This window comes from Salmo salar, chromosome 25, assembly GCF_965601325.2.
Source record: "Salmo salar chromosome 25, fSalSal1, whole genome shotgun sequence".
Lineage (NCBI taxonomy): Eukaryota > Metazoa > Chordata > Actinopteri > Salmoniformes > Salmonidae > Salmo > Salmo salar.
The window spans coordinates 27,366,175-27,384,973 of record NC_138315.1 but is presented as its reverse complement, the minus strand read 5'-3'; the positions used below and the strand labels follow the sequence as shown (position 1 = coordinate 27,384,973).

General features: G+C 41.2%; 1 protein-coding gene across 1 annotated transcript; it reads right to left on the bottom strand.

The window, feature by feature from the left end:
- Positions 1 to 434: 434 nt before the first annotated feature.
- Positions 435 to 18,414, bottom strand: tgfbr2l (transforming growth factor beta receptor-like). The gene is made up of 10 exons (XM_014173767.3): positions 18,210 to 18,414; positions 10,255 to 10,405; positions 7,191 to 7,393; positions 6,805 to 6,968; positions 6,242 to 6,496; positions 5,959 to 6,135; positions 5,537 to 5,788; positions 5,089 to 5,230; positions 4,820 to 4,947; positions 435 to 2,729 (listed from the first exon to the last, which is right to left on the bottom strand). The coding sequence occupies exons 1-10, from the start codon at positions 18,352 to 18,354 to the stop codon at positions 2,466 to 2,468; spliced, it is 1,881 nt and encodes a 626-aa protein (XP_014029242.1). The 5' UTR covers positions 18,355 to 18,414; the 3' UTR covers positions 435 to 2,465.
- Between the last annotated feature and the right edge of the window lie 385 nt (positions 18,415 to 18,799).

The window sequence follows — 18,799 nt, the reverse complement described above, 5'->3', positions numbered from 1 at the left end:
TCTTCATACACAATACTGTATAATATTGCTGCTCTCTGGGGCCGGGATTCAATCCGATCACACTTTGTCGACAATGTTCCCGCCTTTGTGGAGACCACATTCACAGTAAATGCTGCATATGTTGGCTCAATTGGGAATTACCTTTAAATGGCACATACTGACAAAGCGCAATCAGGTTGAATCCGGGCCTAAATCTGTGCTCCTTACTGAAATATTGTGACACATATAATGTCAACCTCTTAAAATAAGGGTTCCGGAACAACAATCCAATAAAGCTGTTTGACATTGGAACGTTTGATGTTCTTTTTCATGTGTCTTTTTATGACAGTTTTGTGGTGGTTTTTTTCTTCTTCCCCTCACAAATAGTAACAAAATAAGAGACCTGATACATAACCTATTTTACAAGACAAATAGGTAACATGTTGTGGAACCAGTTCACAATAATTAGGTTTTTATCTGTGGTCATTCATCAGAAGTTCAATAACATCATTCTTTAGTCTTCTGCATAGTTCATTAATATCATACTTAGATATTTCTCCATATAGTTAAGGCCATGGTCTTACTCTGTGCATCCTCAAACTTGACCATTCCCAAGGGAAGAGGGTTAACCTTGGTTGAGTTCATTAGGGCGCAACGGAAATCAAAAAATAGACTTGTCCAATAAGAAAGGCTAAGGGAGTACTTTCACATTTCACCTTGTTTTCTTCCATTTGTGCCAATCTAACACGACCCAGCTCATGATTCAAAGAGGGTGTCACTGTCATGCCTCTCACAATTAGACAGCGCTTCTTTCCCAGACATTGATTGGTTCTATGAGAAAAAGCTATTGATCTTCTTAATGGCTTAATCAAATCTACACCAACTCCTGTTAATTATTTTAGTCCGCTCGGTTAGTGTGATAAAAGATTTTAACATTACCTTTGAAGCAAGAGAGTCGGTGAATGATTTAATTGGTGTAGATCTGAGTGTCATACCAGGATGTCTGGGAGAGCAGTCGCTCTTACTGTGAGTTCTCTGATGTACAGTATATAAAGATAGATCATGCCCTTCTCTTAATAATGCTCAGACATCAGATTTGAATTAAACAAATAAACTATGTGTCTTAGTAAACAGATGAAGGCAGCAAGTACTTCACATGGTGGGGGAAAACAAGCCTTGACAATCAATGTAGTTGTATGCAATAGCTACAAACGGATCAAAGTATCCTTAGAAAGTCCTTGTGTACAGCTATCAGTTCAAATGATCATTAAAAGCTCCTTGGTTCTCATTTGTCTTAAAAAAGGCATTTCACCCTCCTAGCTTGTGTGTTGTGGTCTCTAGCCTATATAACAACATTCACCATTTGCAGTCAGAGCAGCTTGTGGTTAATCAGACTGAAACCCTTAGAAAAATGCAAACCTCTCAGCTCTGCGCTAACTGGTTAAAAGTAGTGCACCACAGTATGTAGGACATAGGGAGCCATTTAGGACACATTGAGGGGGGGGGGGGGGGGGATGAGAACCACACCACTGAGGCTACACACTGAGAAGGCAATGGAAAACTAATTAAAAAAATAAATGATAATTAATCATAAGTAATCATTCTTGTAAAGTAAATGATCTCCAATAGGAGCAAGGACCAATTGAAATAGCTGGTACACCAATGAAGGTTGTCAAAATGTAGTGCTCTCTATACTGTAGAGAATAATAAACATTTGTATGTCCCAAATTACATCCTATTCCCTATATAGTGCAGAGCCATAGGAATCTGGTCAAAAGTAGTGCAATCTGTAGGGAATAAGGTTCCATTTTGAATGCAATTTGCATTTTTCTGTGAATCTTGTTCTGGAGGCAGCTCTGCAGAGTGGTCACTAGCTGGCACAGCCAAAAAGTCATAAAATCTGATTTTAAATCTAACCTTAACCACACTGCTAACCCTTATGCCTAACTCTAACCTAAAATTAAGGCCAAAATCTAAATTTTGTTTTCATGAATCTTTACAATAATAGCCAATGTTTTTCTTTGCAGCTGGCCTATCTAAGGGGAAATAGCTCAGTTCTGCCTCCAGGACAAGACTCATGAAAATTTAGAACAGATCCATGTGATCATTCATTACAGGATGTATGTACTTCAGATTTGGAAACTAATCTGCTTTTTGAGTTATTGATAAAATTGACATGTTACAGTGTGATAGTGAAGTTGGGATAATTATTTGTGGTCTGCCTATTTGCTCTGTTCCCCGAATCCTGTACACACAACTTTCCAAGGGGCAGAAAGAATATCTCTTCAGTGGCAAAAGTTCATAAGTGCATTCATAAGACACTTAATAAAGGTTATATTACAAATCAATCCGGAGACCAGCTCCTTCAAATGATACAATCTATCATATAAAAATGTGTCTTTTTTCCTCTTTGTTCATAGGGTAGAGTGCCTTCAATCTATCATACAAAGATGTGCCTCTTTTTGGTGATCGAGTTTAAGTCCTCCTTATAATATCTCACTTATCTGCCCAGGGATGAGGGTCCCCTCTGTATCTGTTTCAGGGGCCAGAGGGTCCACATCACAGCCGGTGGAGTCAGGGAAGGTGTCAGAGGGAGGACACTCCTGGCTGTTGTTGACAGCGTCTAACACCCCCTGCTCCATCTCCTCTTCTAGACTTCCAAAGCGCTCCACCACACAGTGGGCTGTGAGCCTGGCCTCTGGGTCATGGTCCCAACACTCAGTGATGGTGGCACACAGCAGATTCATCCCCTGCAGTATGGAAGAGCAATACCAGGAAGGTTTGATTATTGACAACCAGCGTTGGGTTCAAGGAAGTAAAAAGAAAATGTATACAATTGAAGTCAGAAGTTTACATACACCTTAGCCAAATACATTAACTCAGTTTTTCACAATTCCTGACATTTAATCCTAGTAAAAATTCCCTGTCTTGGGTCAGTTAGGATCACCACTTTATTTTAAGAATGTGTAATGTCAGAATAATAGTAGAGAGAATGATTTATTTCATCTTTTATTTCTTTCATCACATTCCCAGTGGGTCAGAAGTTTACATACACTCAATTAGTATTTGGTAGCATTGCCTTTAAATTGTTTAACCGGGTCAAACATTTCGGGTAGCCTTCCACAAGCTTCCCACAATAAGTTGGGTGAATTTTGGCCCATTCCTCCTGACCGAGCTGGATAACTGAGTCAGGTTTGTAGGCCTTCATGCTCACACACTTTTTCAGTTCTTCCCACAAATCTTCTATAGGATTGAGGTCAGGGCTTTGTGATGGCCAATCCAATACCTTGACTTTGTTGTCCTTAAGCCATTTTGCCACAACTTTGAAAGTATGCTTGGGGTCATTGTCCATTTGGAAGACACATTTGCAACCAAGCTTTAACTTCCTGACTGATGTCTTGAGATGTTGCTTCAATATATCCACATAAATTTCCTCCCTCATGATGCCATCTATTTTGTGAAGTGCACCAGTCCCTCCTGCAGTAAAGCACCCCCACAACATGATGCTGCCACCCCCGTGCTTCACGGTTGGGATAGTGTTCTTTGGCTTGCAAATCTCCCCCTTTTTCCTCCAAACATAACGATGGTAATTATGGCCAAACAGTTCTATTTTTGTTTCATCAGACCAGAGGACATTTCTCCAAAAAGTATGATCTTCGTCCCCATGTGCAGTTGCAAACCGTAGTCTGGCTTTTTTATGGCGGTTTTGGAGCAGTGGCTTCTTGCTGAGCGGCCTTTCAGGTTATGTCGATATAGGACTCGTTTTACTGTGGATATAGATACTTTTGTACCTGTTTACTCCAGCATCTTCACAAGGTCCTTTGCTGTTGTTCTGGGATTGATTTGCACTTTTCGCACCAAAGTACGTTCATCTCTAGGAGACAGAACGCGTCTCCTTCCTGAGCGGTATGACAGCTGTGTGGTGCCATGGTGTTTATACTTGCATACTATTGTTTGTACAGATGAACGTGGTACCTTCAGGCGTTTGGAAATTGCTCCCAAGGATGAACCAGACTTGTGGAGGTCTACAGTTTTTTTTCTGAGGTCTTGGCTGATTTATTTTTATTTTCCCATGATGTCAAGCAAAGAGGCACTGAGTTTGAAGGTAGGCCTTGAAATACATCCACAGGTATACCTCCAATTGACTCAAATAATGTCAATCAGCCTATCAGAAGCTTCTAAAGCCATTAAATAATTTTATGGAATTTTCCAAGCTGTTTAAAGGCACAGTCAACTTAGTGTATGTAAACTTTTGACCCACTGGACTTGTGATACAGTGAGTTATAAGTGAAATAATCTGTCTGTAAACAATTGTTGGAAAAATTACTTATGTCATGCACAAAGTAGATGTCCTAACCGACTTGCCAAAACTATAGTTTGTTAACAAGAAATTTGTGGAGTGGTTGAAAAACAAGTTTTAATGACTCCAACCTAAGTGTATGTAAACGTCCGACTTCAACTGTAGTTACTTCTATCGGTTTACTTCCTTTTTTGGCTGAATTGGAATGGAATTGACCCCAAACCTGTTCACAACCAGAGCTTTTATTTATGATCGATGTGATTGATAACTGTTATCATAGGTTATCATTCAAGATGGGATTCAATCTGAAACCGTGCTATAACGCACTTCACATTTAAAGGTCATTTCCAATTGAGCAGACATCTGCAGGGTTGTCCTTGAATGCGATCTCAGCGAACACGGTAACATTTCCTTTAAAACCTGCATTGTCGACTAGAGCAATCGGATTGAATTCTGGCCTGAATTCACTGAGAAGTGCTGACTACCCAGTTCCCTCACCACGCTCTCACACGCGCCCACGCCCACAAACACACAGTTTACCGGATGTGTTGTCCAGCTGGTGGGTATCTCAGGTCTGCCTCTGTCCCTCAGGACCAGGTCCCTCATGCTGTCCACACACGGCTGGTCACACACCTTAGAGCCAAACGGCGGCTCATAACTCTTAACCTCTATGAAAATACAGGAAACACACTGTAAATCCTTTGTTATTTATCATCTATTCTACATTTACAGACGATGCTACTTTCATCAAAGTCTGAGTTACGAACGTTTACCCCTGACTTGGCCCATAATAGAATAGCTTATTGTACCTCCTATGACTTCACAGCGGGACACCATTTCCCAGAGGACCAGGGCCATGGAGTAGACATCCATCTGTTTAAAGGCCTCCAGATCCTCCAGATTCACTCTGGACTCCAACACCTCAGGGGCCATGTAGCGAGCTGTACCCACCTGGACAACAAGGACAGTGACAGTAGCTTAAACAAATTAACACTACATGAAGGGCCTTCTGATTCATTCTGGTTTTAGCACAGCTTTATAACACAATTTCATTCATATAGCATAGTTTTTATTCAAGGGGGCATTCAACCACGACTCTACAATTGAATATGTTGTTCTTTTCCATAATAATTCTCTCAGATACAGTAGTTATGTCAGAAGGAAGCATGCATACTGCTCAGTCACTTTAGCTAGAGTGGAACACTGATACAGGTTCCCTTAGCAACTACTTTGGTCATTTCACCTGTTCCACCTTACCTGGCCACTGTTGGCAAAGTCATCCACGGTGAGGGAGAGGTCCAGTCTCAGAGCCAGACCAAAGTCACAGAGGGCACACTCTCTCCAGCTCTTCACCACGATGTTGCTGCTCTTCAGATCACGGTGGGCCACCGGCACCTTGGGGATCCCACAAGGGGTGGTGTCACTGTGGAGGTGGGCCAATCCTCGAGCCACCGACCCAGCCATAGCACACAGCTCAGCCCAGCTCAACACATGGCCCGCCAGGAAGTCCTAACGAATGAATGACCCATTTAGTGACCCATCCCTCACCGGATTATTTGACAACATTTTTATGAAATTGTATGTACAATAAAATGTACTAGTCTTCTACTGCACCATATAACAACAATATACACTTAATCAACCTAGCAATAAACAAAACAAAGCTAAATCAAACTAACCTGTAGGTTTCCCAGGCCGTGGTAGGCCATGACCAGCCAGTACTGCCTCTGAGGGGAGCCGGAGGGCCCTCGCTCCTCTGCTGTCAGGAATTGAACCACATTTTCATGCTCCAGGTTGGCGTCAGAGAAGATGGCCCTCTCGTTGCTCCAGGACACATACTCCACAGACGGGAAGATCTTCAAATAAACATTTATTCAAAGTATTATATCACATGAAAATGACACAAAAAACTACAGAAAAAATGAGGGGGGTGAGAAAAAAGGGAAGAGGGAAAACCATCACCTTCACTGCCACCGTCTCATACTGAGAACCAGCTGCCTGGTGGTGGAGCCTGGCCCGCCACACCTCAGCAAATCTCCCTTTCCCCACCAAGGCTTCTAGCTGGATGGGTAGCTGCTCCGTGCTGTGGTTGAAGTTATGGGCCCGGACGGGAGACATGTCAGATGTAGCGTCGCTATTGATGGCTGACAGCTTGCCATGGCAGTCCTCACCGCCGGTGATGGCCTCCCCACTGAGTCCCTCTGGGATGTCCAAGGCCTGGTAAATTAATGAATTCATGAATTATATTTTTAGTTACGTATCAAGTGGCCTTTAGTTACCCATCCCATAAGGGATTACTTTACACCTTTTCATAAACAGTAATGTACAGTAGCTATATGACAATAAATGAAAAGCTTCCAGTTGGTTATGGCAGTGTCCCAAATGGCACCCTATTCCCTATATAGTGCATTACTTTTTACCAGGGACCTATGGGCTCTGGTCAAAATTAGTGCACTATGTTGTAGGGAATAGGGTGCCATTTGGGTCTCAAAGTATATTTTTCCATACCTGGTAGATCCACCTACCTGGTAGTGTGTGCGTTTGGGAGCCCATTCTTTGGGCTGCTTGCCGGGCTGTCTGGTACGGTACAGGTAGAAAGCCATGGTAGCGATGATAGCCACTAAAAAGGGAGGGACCAGGCTGATCACCACCACTGGAATCACATCTTTACTCTTGAGCTTGGAAAAATCTGAGGACACAGTTAAAAACACAGTGAAGACAACATGGAATCGGATCATAGGTTAGTATACATTACTACTACTACTACATTTTGTATTTACATTATAAATGCCTATTTTTCCTCACGTTGCATTTTTTATTAATATAAAATTGTAAATTAATCTTTTTCAAATTAAAATGTTCTGGTTGTACCATGTACTGCCTGGTTTCAGAGTAAAACAAGTGATGTTACCATTGGAGCCCTTGTCGAATATAAGCTTATCGTTGCACTCCTGTTCTCCCAGGCAGCCACAAACGAACAGGACCCCATCCTCAGAGGGCTGAGGAGCCATCACACACTCGTTGGAGGAGTAGTTTGACAACATGATATTCTCCAGTGGCTGCTGGGGCTGGTGGCATAACGTCTTCACACTCATACTCTCATTGTCCTTCCGCCTGGGACACAGATGAAGACACTAACATGTTAAAGCTGTACACGCAGTCATACACTCACATGCACGCACACACTTTCACACACAAAGTTAATTAATTACATTTCCACAGATCAATTATAAAGTTACTTATTAAACTAGTAAACTGAATTTAGTTAGACATTTTACAATAGGAAAATGTCTCTGGGAAAGCCTATAGTTGACTTTTTACTTTGTGGTTTTGTTTGGATTGGTTATATATGTATTTGCTAGAGTGGATTAGAAGTTTTTATTTTACAAACGGTCAATCCAATCTGCCTTTGTATCCTGCCAACAACAACACCAGTCATAATAACACCAGTCTCTTTCAATTTGGATGGGTCCCAAATTACATACCCATAGTGCTCTGGTCAAAAGTAGTGCACTATTTAGGGAATAGGGTGCCATTTGGGACACTATCTCTGTCATTCAGAGGTCAGTAGATAGACTTCCTACGAGGGGAGGAACTAAGATCAAGAATGTGTACCAAACGGCACACTATTCCCTATAAAGTGCACTACTTTTGACCGGGATCAAAGACCCTCTCTTTATTACTGTAGAGCAGGGATCGGCAACTATTATGGGGGTGGGGGCCACAAAAAATCTGAACTCATCATGATGGGCCACAGTCACGGTTCTGCATTCCGACATCCATACCCAAACATGCAGTCAGGGCCGGACCTAGCCTTTTTGGGGCCCTAAGTTAAATTTTAACAGGGTGCCCTCCCTGCTGTAGAGGTTTGACCACTAGGGCCCAGCATACCAGATGGTGAGCAACATTCAAATAAAGCCAAAATGAACTTTGTCTGCCTCATCGCAAACATAGCAAATACCCCACTCACCACACTCACCACTCATCATCATTTCTTATCAGTATCGTTCATTAAAGAAACTCATCCTATGGTTCCATTAATGGTTAGGAGCAACATTTGTTTTGTCTAGGATACACAGACAAACATGTGGATCAGCTATATATCCTGTTTACTGAAAGTTCAAGAAATATTGTCATGGTGAGGATAATTATTAAAGTAGAGGAGCATAACAGTCCAGTGAGGGAGTATATTGGGAAATATACCCTGTCAAAATATATTTTGTAGAATGGCAAGCTAATAGCTAAACCAGATCAATATTACTAGTTGTATGTACTGTACCATACCAGTCAAAAGTTTGGACACACCTACTCATTCAAGGGTTTTTCTTAATTTTTACTATTTTCTACATTGTAGAATAATAGTGAAGACATCAACACTTTGAAATAATACACATTGAATCATGTAGTAACCAAAAAAGTGTTAAACAAATCAAAATATATTTTATATTTGAGATTCTTCAAAGTAGCCACCCTTTGCCTTGATGACAGCTTTGCACATTCTTGGCATTCTCTCAACCAGATTCATGGGGTAGTCACTTGGAATGCATTTCAATTAACAGATGTGCCTTGTTAAAAGTTAATTTGTGGAATTTCTTTCCTTTCTTTTCTTTCCTCTCCTTTGCCAATCAGTTGTGTTGTGACAAGGTATTGGTGGTATACAGAAGATAGCCATATTTGGTAAAAGACCAAGTCCATATTTTGTCAAGAACAGCTCAAATAAGCAAAGAGAAACGACAGTCCATCATTACTTTAAGACATGAACGTCAGTCAATTAGGAACATTTCAAGAACTTTGAACGTTTCTTCAAGTGCAGTCGCAAAAACCATCAAGCGCTATGATGAAACTGGCTCTCACAAGGACCGCCACAGGAAAGGAAGACCCAGAGTTATCTCTGCTGCAGAGGATAAGTTCATTAGAGTTAACTGCACCTCAGATTGCAGCCCAAATAAATACTTCACAGAGTTCAAGTAACAGACATCTCAACATCAACTGTTCAGAGGAATCAGGCCTTCATGGTTGAATTGCTGCAAAGAAACCACTACTAAAGGACACCAATAACAACAAGAGACTTGTTTGGGCCAAGAAACACGAGCAATGGACATTAGACTGGTGGAAATCTGTTCTTTTGTCTGATGAGTGCAAATTTGAGATTTTTGGTTCAAACCGCCGTGTCTTTGTGAGATGCAGAATAGGTGAACGGATTATTTCCGCCTGTGTGGTTCCCACCGTGAAGCATGGAGGAGGAGGTGGGATGGTGTGGGGGTGCTATGCTGGTGACACTGTCTGTGATGCATTTAGAATTCAAGGCACACTTAACCAGCATGGCTACCACAGCATTCTGCAGTGATACACCATCCCATCTGGTTTGCGCTTAGTGGGACTATCATTTGTTTTTCAACAGGACAATGACCCAAAACACACCTCCAGACTGTGTAAGGGCTATTTGACCAAGAAGGAGGGTGATGGAGTGCTGCATCAGATGACCTAGCCTCCACAATCACCTGACCTTAACCCAATTGAGATGGTTTGGGATGAGTTGGACCGCAGACTGAAGGAAAAGCAGCCAACAAGTGCTCAGCATATGTGGGAAAAGCATTCCTCATGAAGCTGGTTGAGAGAATGCCAAGAGTGTGCAAAGCTGTCGTCAAGGCAAAGAGTGGCTACTTTGAAGAATCTCAAAATATATTGGGATTTGTTAAACACTTTTTTGGTTACTACATGATTCCAAATGTGTTATTTCAGAGTTTTGATGTCTTCACTACTATTCTACAATGTAGAAAATAGTAAAAATAAAGAAAAACCTTTGAATGAGTAGGTGTGTCCAAACATCTGACTGGTACTGTATTTTGTAAATATTTTTATGTTTTTAATGTGAGAGTGAGAGCTCTGGTGCAAAAGACTCATTTATTATACTGAATATGGCAAATAAACTTGAACTTGGGAGATAGTCCTTTGGTGAAAAACTTCACACTTACCATATTGCAATGCAGATCTCTTCCCTCAGAGCACAGAAGGAAGAGAGGGAGCAGTTGGTATAACACACACTGTCCTCACAGATAGGGCTGGAGTAGTCACACCACTTACACAGGTTGGTGTTGATGTGTGTGAAGGAGAGGATAGGAAGACCTGTGGAATACACACACACACAAACACTAATCAGAACAAATCACTTCTGGCTTTGAATAAAATGACTGGCACAAAACAGAACCATAGACTAGGCTTGATTCAATGCGTATCGCCAAAGTTCAGGATTATAGCGCGATTGAAATGTAAAGGTAATTTCCGATTGAGCTGACATAATGCAGCATTTACCGTGAATGCAGTCTCTGCTGACACGGAAACATTGCCTTTAAATGTCTATCACGCTGGAGCAAAGATCTTCAGAATTACGGATTGAATCGAGCCCTAGTCCTATACTTTACATGTGTACTGTATATGGCTCTTAGGACACCAATCTGCCAAATGTTCTGCTGTTTAGAGCGCACCCTCTTTATTGTGACAAGCTACATTAGATAGATTGCAGACTCAGTTCTGGTTCATCTAGTGAAGGGGAGGTGTGCATCCAAAATGCTTGAAACCAAGGACAGGGATAGGATATCCATTATGTGTGAAGGTCTGCAGACATTGGCTGAGAGAAATTGATGATAAAAAGATTGTGGGGGCTGTTTTGTTAGACTTCAGTGCAGCCTTCGACATTATCAATCATAGTCTGATGCTGGCAGAACTTATGTGTTATGGCTTTCAGAGTGGGTGGCAAGGAATAAATTAGTCCTAAATATTTCTTAAACTAAAAGCATTGTATTTGGGACAAACCATTCACTAAACCCTAAACCTCAACTAAATCTTGTAATAAATAATGTGGAAATTGAGCAAGTTGAGGTGACTAAACTGCTTGGAGTTACCCTGGATTGTAAACTGTCATGGTCAAAACATATTGATACAGTAGCTAAGATGGGGAGAAGTATGTATATGATAAGGCGCTGCTCTACCTTCTTGACAGCACTGTCAACAAGGCTCTACTACCACTGTTTAGTTGTGTGGTCAGGTGCCACAAAAAGGACTTAGGAAAATATCAATTGGTTCAGAACAGGGTAGCACGGCTGGTCTTTGGATGTACACAGAGAGCTAATATTAATAATATGCATGTCAATCTCTCCTTGCTCAAAGTGGAGGAGAGATTGACTTCATCACGGCTTGTATTTATGAAAGGTATTGACATGTTGAATGCAGCGAGCTGTCTGTTTGAACTACTGGCGCACAGCTCGGACACCCATGCATACCCCACAAGACATGCCACAAGAGGTCTCTTCACAGTCCCGAACAGACTACGGAAGGCGCACAGTACTAAATATAGCCATGACTACATGGAACTCTATTCCACATCAAGTAACTCATGCAAGCAGTAAAATTAGATTAAAAAATATATATTATAAAAAAACACCTTATGGAACAGCGGGGACTGTCAAGCAACACAAACATAGGCGCATACACACACACACACACACACACACACACACACACACACACACACACACACACACACACACACACACACACACACACACACACACACACACACACACACACACACACACACACGATAACATACGCACTATACACACACACGTACATATGGATTTTGTACTGTATATATGTGGTAGTGGTGGAGTAGGGGCCTGAAGGCACACAGTCTGAATGTATTGTAATGTTTTTAAAATTGTATACACTGCCTTAATTTTGCTGGACCCCAGGAAGAGTAGCTGCTGCCTTGGCACCAGCTAATGGGGATCCATAATAAATACAAATTGAAATACATTGGGTTTGTTTTACTCAGTGCCTGTACTTTGAGGCAGCTTCCAAACCATATGCAATGCATTGTTCAATCCCCACCAGCAGTAGGCCTACCAAGAACAGCTGGAAGCTGAAGCTTCAGTAGTTACTGGTTACTACACGGAACAAAAATATTAAACGCAACATGTAACTATTTCAAAGATTTTACTGAGTTACAGTTCATATAAGGAAATCAGTCAATTTTAATAAATTCATTAGGCCCTAACCTACGGATTTCACATGACTGGGAATACAGATATGCATCTGTTGGCCACAGATACCTTAAAAACCTCTTAAGAATCCAACCCTTTTTAAAATTTTCGCCTAAAATGACATACCCAAATATAACTGCCTGTAGCTCAGGACCTGAAGCAAGGATATGCATATTCTTGATACCATTTGAAAGGCAACACTTAGAAGTGTAACACATTAGATCGGGTAAAAGATAATACAAAGATAATACACTGTACCATCATCTTTGAAAAAGACCATCATGTATTATTCCAGCCCAGGCGCAATTTATATTTTGGCCACTAGATGGCCTTTTTGTGCAAAGTTTTAGACTGATCCAATGAACCATTGCATATCAGTTCAAAATGTTGTATCAAGACTGAAAAATGTGCCTAATTGGTTTATTAATACCTTTTCAAATTCATAATTGTGCACTTTCCTCAATAGCATGGTATTCAATAGCATGGTATTCTTTCACTGTAATAGCTACTGTAAATTGGAAAGTGCAGTTAGATTAATAAGAATTTAAGCTTTCTGCCCATATCAGATATGTCTATGTCCTGGGAAATGTTTTTGTTACTTACAACCTCATGCTAATCACATTAGCCTACGTTAGCTCAACCGTCCCACCGGGGGGGGGGGGGGGGGGGGGGGACAGATCCCGTAGAGGTGTCCTGTGCGAATTTGCTGGATATTGGCGGGAACTGGAACACGCTCGTACACGTCGATCCAGAGCATCCCAAACTTGCTCAATGGGTGACATGTCTGTGTATGCAGCCCATAGAACTGGGAAAGGTTTACGGCGGATGAATGGCACGACAATGGGCCTCAGGATTTCGTCACAGTATCTCTGTGCATTCAAATTTCCATCGATAAAATTATTTTTTGGGGGGGTCCATAGCTTATTCCTGCCCATACTACAACCCCACCAGCAAACCGCTCGCCCACACTATGCCATACACGCTGTCTGCCATCTGCCCGGTACAGTTGAAACTTCTCCAGCGTTCCAGTGGCCATCGAAGTTGAGCATTTGCCCACTGAAGTCGGTTACAACAACAAACTGCAGTCAGGTCAAAATCCTGGCGAGGACGACGAGCATGCAGATGAGCTTCCCTGAGATGGTTTCTGACAGTTTGTGTGAACCCACAGTTTCATCAACTTTCCGGGTGGCTGGTTTCAGACGATCGCGCGGGTGAAGAAGCCAGATGTGGACGTCCTGGGCTGGCATGGTTACACATGGTCTGCGGTTGTGAGGCCGGTTGGATGTACTGCCAAATTCTCTAAAACGATGTTGGAAGCGGCTTATGGTAGAGAAATGAACATTCAGTTCTCTGGCAACTGCTCTGGTGGACATTCCTGCAGTCAGCATACCATTTGCATGCTCCCTCAAAACTTTTATTGTCCTCAGTGTAACCGATGTGAAATGGCTAGTTAGTTAGCGGTGGTGCGCGCTAATAGCGTTTCAATCAGTGATGTCACTCGCTCTGAGACCTGAAGTGGTTGTTCCCCTTGCTCTGCAAGGGCCGTGGCTTTTGTGGCACGATGGGTAACGATGCTTCGTGGGTGACTGTTGTTGATGTGTGCAAGGGTCCCTGGTTCGAGCCCAGGTTGGGGCGAAGAGAGGGACGGAACCTACACTGTTACATCAGCACAATGTGCACCTGTTTAATCAGTTTCTTGCTATGCCACACCTGTCAGGTGGATGGATTATCTTGGCAAAGGAGAAATGCTCACTAAGAGGGATGTAAACAAATTTGTGCACAACATTTTAGAGAAACAAGCTTTTTGTGCTATTTCAGCTCATGAAACATGAGACCAACACTTTACATGATGTGTTTATATCTTTTCACAGTATAGTAGATATTTAACATAGTCATTGCAATATTTTCTATGTTGTATTGTATGGACAATACTCAAGTTGTATTTGTAATACATTTTGAAAACGTTTTCAAATTAGTGTTTGATTGAAAAATTGAACACAGCGAATATGTATTTGACCCAGGTTTGAATGGGGTGGGGTGGGTGGGGGTTGGGGGGGGGGGGCTGTGGTGCATTGGTTTGACACAGGCTCTAGAAAGCATTGTGAGCGTTCCTTCCCACGCATCTTGTATCTGCCGTCCCCTCCTTGTGCTGTGTTGCCACATCACAACAATATTAATGGCTGATTAAAGCCAGATGATGAGGGATTTTTTCACTCCCAGGGGGATGGTGATCTAACAAAACTACGCAAACATTAAAAGAAGCTGTACACATATTTCACGAAGGCTTCCAGATGTTGGCCAATGCCAACCAACAAAATATATACACATACACACACACCCACACAAAAGAAAAAAGACAAAGGAGAAAGGGTGAAGAAAAAAGAAAAGAAAAACTAAAAAGGCTGGCTAAGCAAAAACTTTCAACGTAAACTTTCAACTAATTAAAATCAGCAGTGACTGCTCCAGAAATAAATTGAAGCCAGAAGTTTCGGCGTGAGCCAAGTTTGAAGCTCAGCCCCTTTGTGTCTTTTTTTGTGTGTGTCTTATGGGAAATCCAACTGCTCTGCTGTGAGCTTACAGCCGGGAGGCCCAGGGATGTTGGCTGCATTTATTTGCTTTTCAGTTTCAGCCTCAGGTCTCAACTAACTCTCCCTGGTTCCCTATCAGTTTACCCATAGAAATAGAATGACTAGAATTGGCATCCAAATGCAAGTCAATCGGTCTGTAATGGGTGGATCTGTGACTGTATTTCTATGAGTTTACATATACAAATAAACACAGACACAGCGGGAGAGCTGAACGTTTGATGGTTCTAAAAATATCAAATACATACTGTAACTTATCAGTTCTGTAAAAATGTGACCTCTATAGAGTCAAATGTTTTCTGAATATTGCCTTGATCTCTCTTATAGAAGACCAGACAACACCAAAACATACAACAGTTTGCCTGTTATGGGTAAATAAGAAAAACCAAACTTCCAAATAATGAATTATTCCCATCTACACTCTCATCTATTTTGTCCCCTTTTCCAGAGAAAACATATTGATGTCGTCCTATAGTCCATGTTTGTGCAATGTTCACTTGACCATGCGAAAAATCTTGCTTCAAAACAGTTAGCCTTTGGTTTTATAAGTGACAGAATCTCAGCTGACCCCCACCAAGCGTAGTAACCAAACCAGGCCACTAGTTGGCCCATTCTACGCCAACCAATCTCCCCATTATTGATGCAGCATGCTGAAATTCCTCTCCACAGGACTCAAAAGGAAAGTATTTCCTGATTAAATAGACAAGAACACAATTAAATTACCCAGATGTAATGAACGTACGTCCTTTTGAGGGACCCCGCCTAGTCTCAAACAATAAATAACATTTACGCAGCCAGGTACTGAAGTTCTAACAATTATGTGATTTAGTCCAGTCTTAAAACTGGACCTTAATAAGCACAATCCATTTGTCAATATCCATAACATCAAAATAAAAACACATGAGAGAGATATGAAAATTGCATTAGATACATTTCTCTGACCTACAAGTTCAAGTGAAGCATCTTATTGTACACTCTTAGAAAAAAATATTATATCTATAATCTAAAAGGGTTCTTCGGCTGTCTCCATAGGAGGACCATTTGAAGAACACTTTATGGTTCCAAGTCAAACCCTTTTGATTCCAGATAAAACTCTTTTGTGTTCCATGTAGAGCGCTTTCTACAGACGGTTCTACATGGAACCCAAAAGGGTTCTGCCTGGAACCAGAAAGGGTTATCCTATGGGGACAGCTGAAGAACCCTTTTGGAACCATTTTCTCTAAGCCAAAGGATGAGAATAAGAAGCTAAACCTATAAGAGGGTTTTCCCAAGCCGGAGGTCATATAAGGGTCATAGTATTCACTGTGGTCATTTTTAAAAGGATCCTTATCTCATACCCAGCAATGAAAAGTTTTGTCCCAAATGTCACCTTATTCCCTATATAGTGCAGTGTGCACTACTTTTGGCATAGGGCTCTGGTCAAAAGTTGTTCAGTACGTAGGGAATAGGGTGACATTTGGGACGCAGACAAGGGGCTAAAAGAACAAACAGGGGTCTGTATGTGTCCCCAGTGGCCATCACAAGCTGGGCACAGAGAGAAGTAGGAGGGGGAAGGAGGAGGGGGGCGGAGAATAAAGGGGATTTCTACATCTTATTTTTGCCTGCTTAGGTCATCACAATCTTGTCATTATGGGCTGATGTGGGATGATGGAAGGTCAGGCTAGAGAACACAACACAAAGCTCATCATGCCACAGCACTCATTGTGCTCTGTGCTACTTCGCTCCCTCAATATCACTGAATATCACCAGCAAGTAGTAAGTACACAACTTGTTATGTCCCCAAGAGCGCACACACTGAACATAGGTCATGTGAAAAGTTAAATACATACACAATTTAAAAGAAGACTTGCTCAACTCTTACTAAGTTCTATAGCGGGAATGTCAATGAGTTATAAATTGGTGCTATAGCCCGGGATTCATTTTCTTCATAACATGTGAGAAGTTCACCAATACCTCTATAGTACTTACATGACCTCTGTACTCCTCCTCAACCTACAGTTTATCTACGTATTGTGTCACTTTGCTTCCTCAAAATAACTTGTAAGTATCAAGTGTGCAACTTTTTAAGTCCTCTAGAGGACACACTGGGGCAGCAGGTAGCCTAGTGGTTAGAGCGTTGGACTAGTAAACCGAAAGGTTGCAAGATTGAATCCCCAACAAGTTAAAAATCTGTCGTTCTGCCCCTGAACAAGGCAGTTAACCCACTGTTCCTAGGCCATCATTGAAAATAAGAATTTGTTCTTTACTGACTTGCCTAGTAAAATAAAATGGGTGAAGTGAGAAGTTTCCCTACTTCTCGGTATACAGTTTCTACATGAGCTCCGAACTCCTCCTCAATCTATGCTTCAATCTTGTATTCCCTGAGGAGAAGTGCCCCTGTTTGCATGCAGCAGGGATAATTGAGCCTCAGAATCGATTTCCTGTTTGGAAATTTCCATTACAGATGGCAGCAGTAAAAAAATGTATGTGGTCAAATTGCATCAAAGTTCTATTACATCTTTCATCATCACAACTACTGACACTCTTGTTCTAATTAACTCGTTATTTTCTTTTGATTCAAAGTTATGATCAAGCCCTGTTTGAGCAAAATGTTTCATATGTTTTTATGTCATTAAATACAATAACCCTAATGTTTGTAAGTTGTTGTTTTAGCTTATTGACTTCATATTCAAATAATTTCAGAAATTATTGTGGGAAATTGTTTGAGACAAATGTTAAAGTTAGTTAAGTTTACTTCAGATTCCCTTAATAGTGGCACCACTGAACATGAGAGTAAACAATCTGTGCTTTCAAGTGAAATTATATTCTAAACATTCAAAATCTGCTGATAATAAATAACAGGCATAGCTAAAGAACTGTTAAGTGTCAGAAATATGTTTTTCACCAGATTGGATGACTTGAATCGTTCAGTCATTTCCATTTTATTATGTGTTACATGAGGTAAAACTACTGGTTTAATAAAGCTACAGTGAATACATTTTTTAAATTAAAACAAATCCACAGAAGAAAAGAAAGAAATTATAGTTATTTACTTATTTATTTTTGCATTAGGCTATTCCATCACATATATGATATTGAGAAAATTACACCGAAGTCACTTTTCCACTGAAGAAAGGGCAAGAAAACGAAAAGTCGCATTTCATAAATATAAGTTTTGAGCATCTGTTTTACACGACCAGAACCTCCCTTGAATAAACATTTGATCCCCCTCCCCCTTCACAACTTCACCAGATTGAAGAAACAATGGACACTGAACACTTTAAAGTGAATACGGAGTGAGTAAGCGAATAAAAAAATACTTACAGAAAGACAGAAGAACAATATTCACTGCCGAGAATCTCCAGCACCCCATAATATTGACATTAAAAAAAGAACCGGATTTAAACGTCGTGGTCGCACTGTATTTGTCTATGTATTTGGGAACGTGAGTAGTAAGATAGACGTTCATTTAGCTTATTGAAGTCGTATTCAGTGAAACAACTGGTTGGGCTCGGGGCTTTTGGCTGGAGTTCCGTGTAGGCGGATCCAGATGTTTTTCATCCAGCTGTGTTAAGGGACCCGCCCAGGAACTGGACTTCATTAATCGGATCCTAAACCCAGTAGAATTTGGGGTGACAGGGTGACACGAGACGTGTAGAAGGATCATAGTAGGTTATATTAAATAATACTAATAACACTAATAAGTATTAATATTATTATTATAGCTCAGAATAGGCCTAAGCATTTGTGAAAATGGAGGGTCTAATTGTCTCCAATTGTAGGCTATAGCCTAGTAGGCCTATTTATATCTGCCAAGTGTGAGTTGTGCTGTGTGTGGTTTATTGGGTATTTATTGTCTTATCGAATGCAACAACCGAAATGTCTTCCAGGAAAAAGTTTTTATTCCATTCACT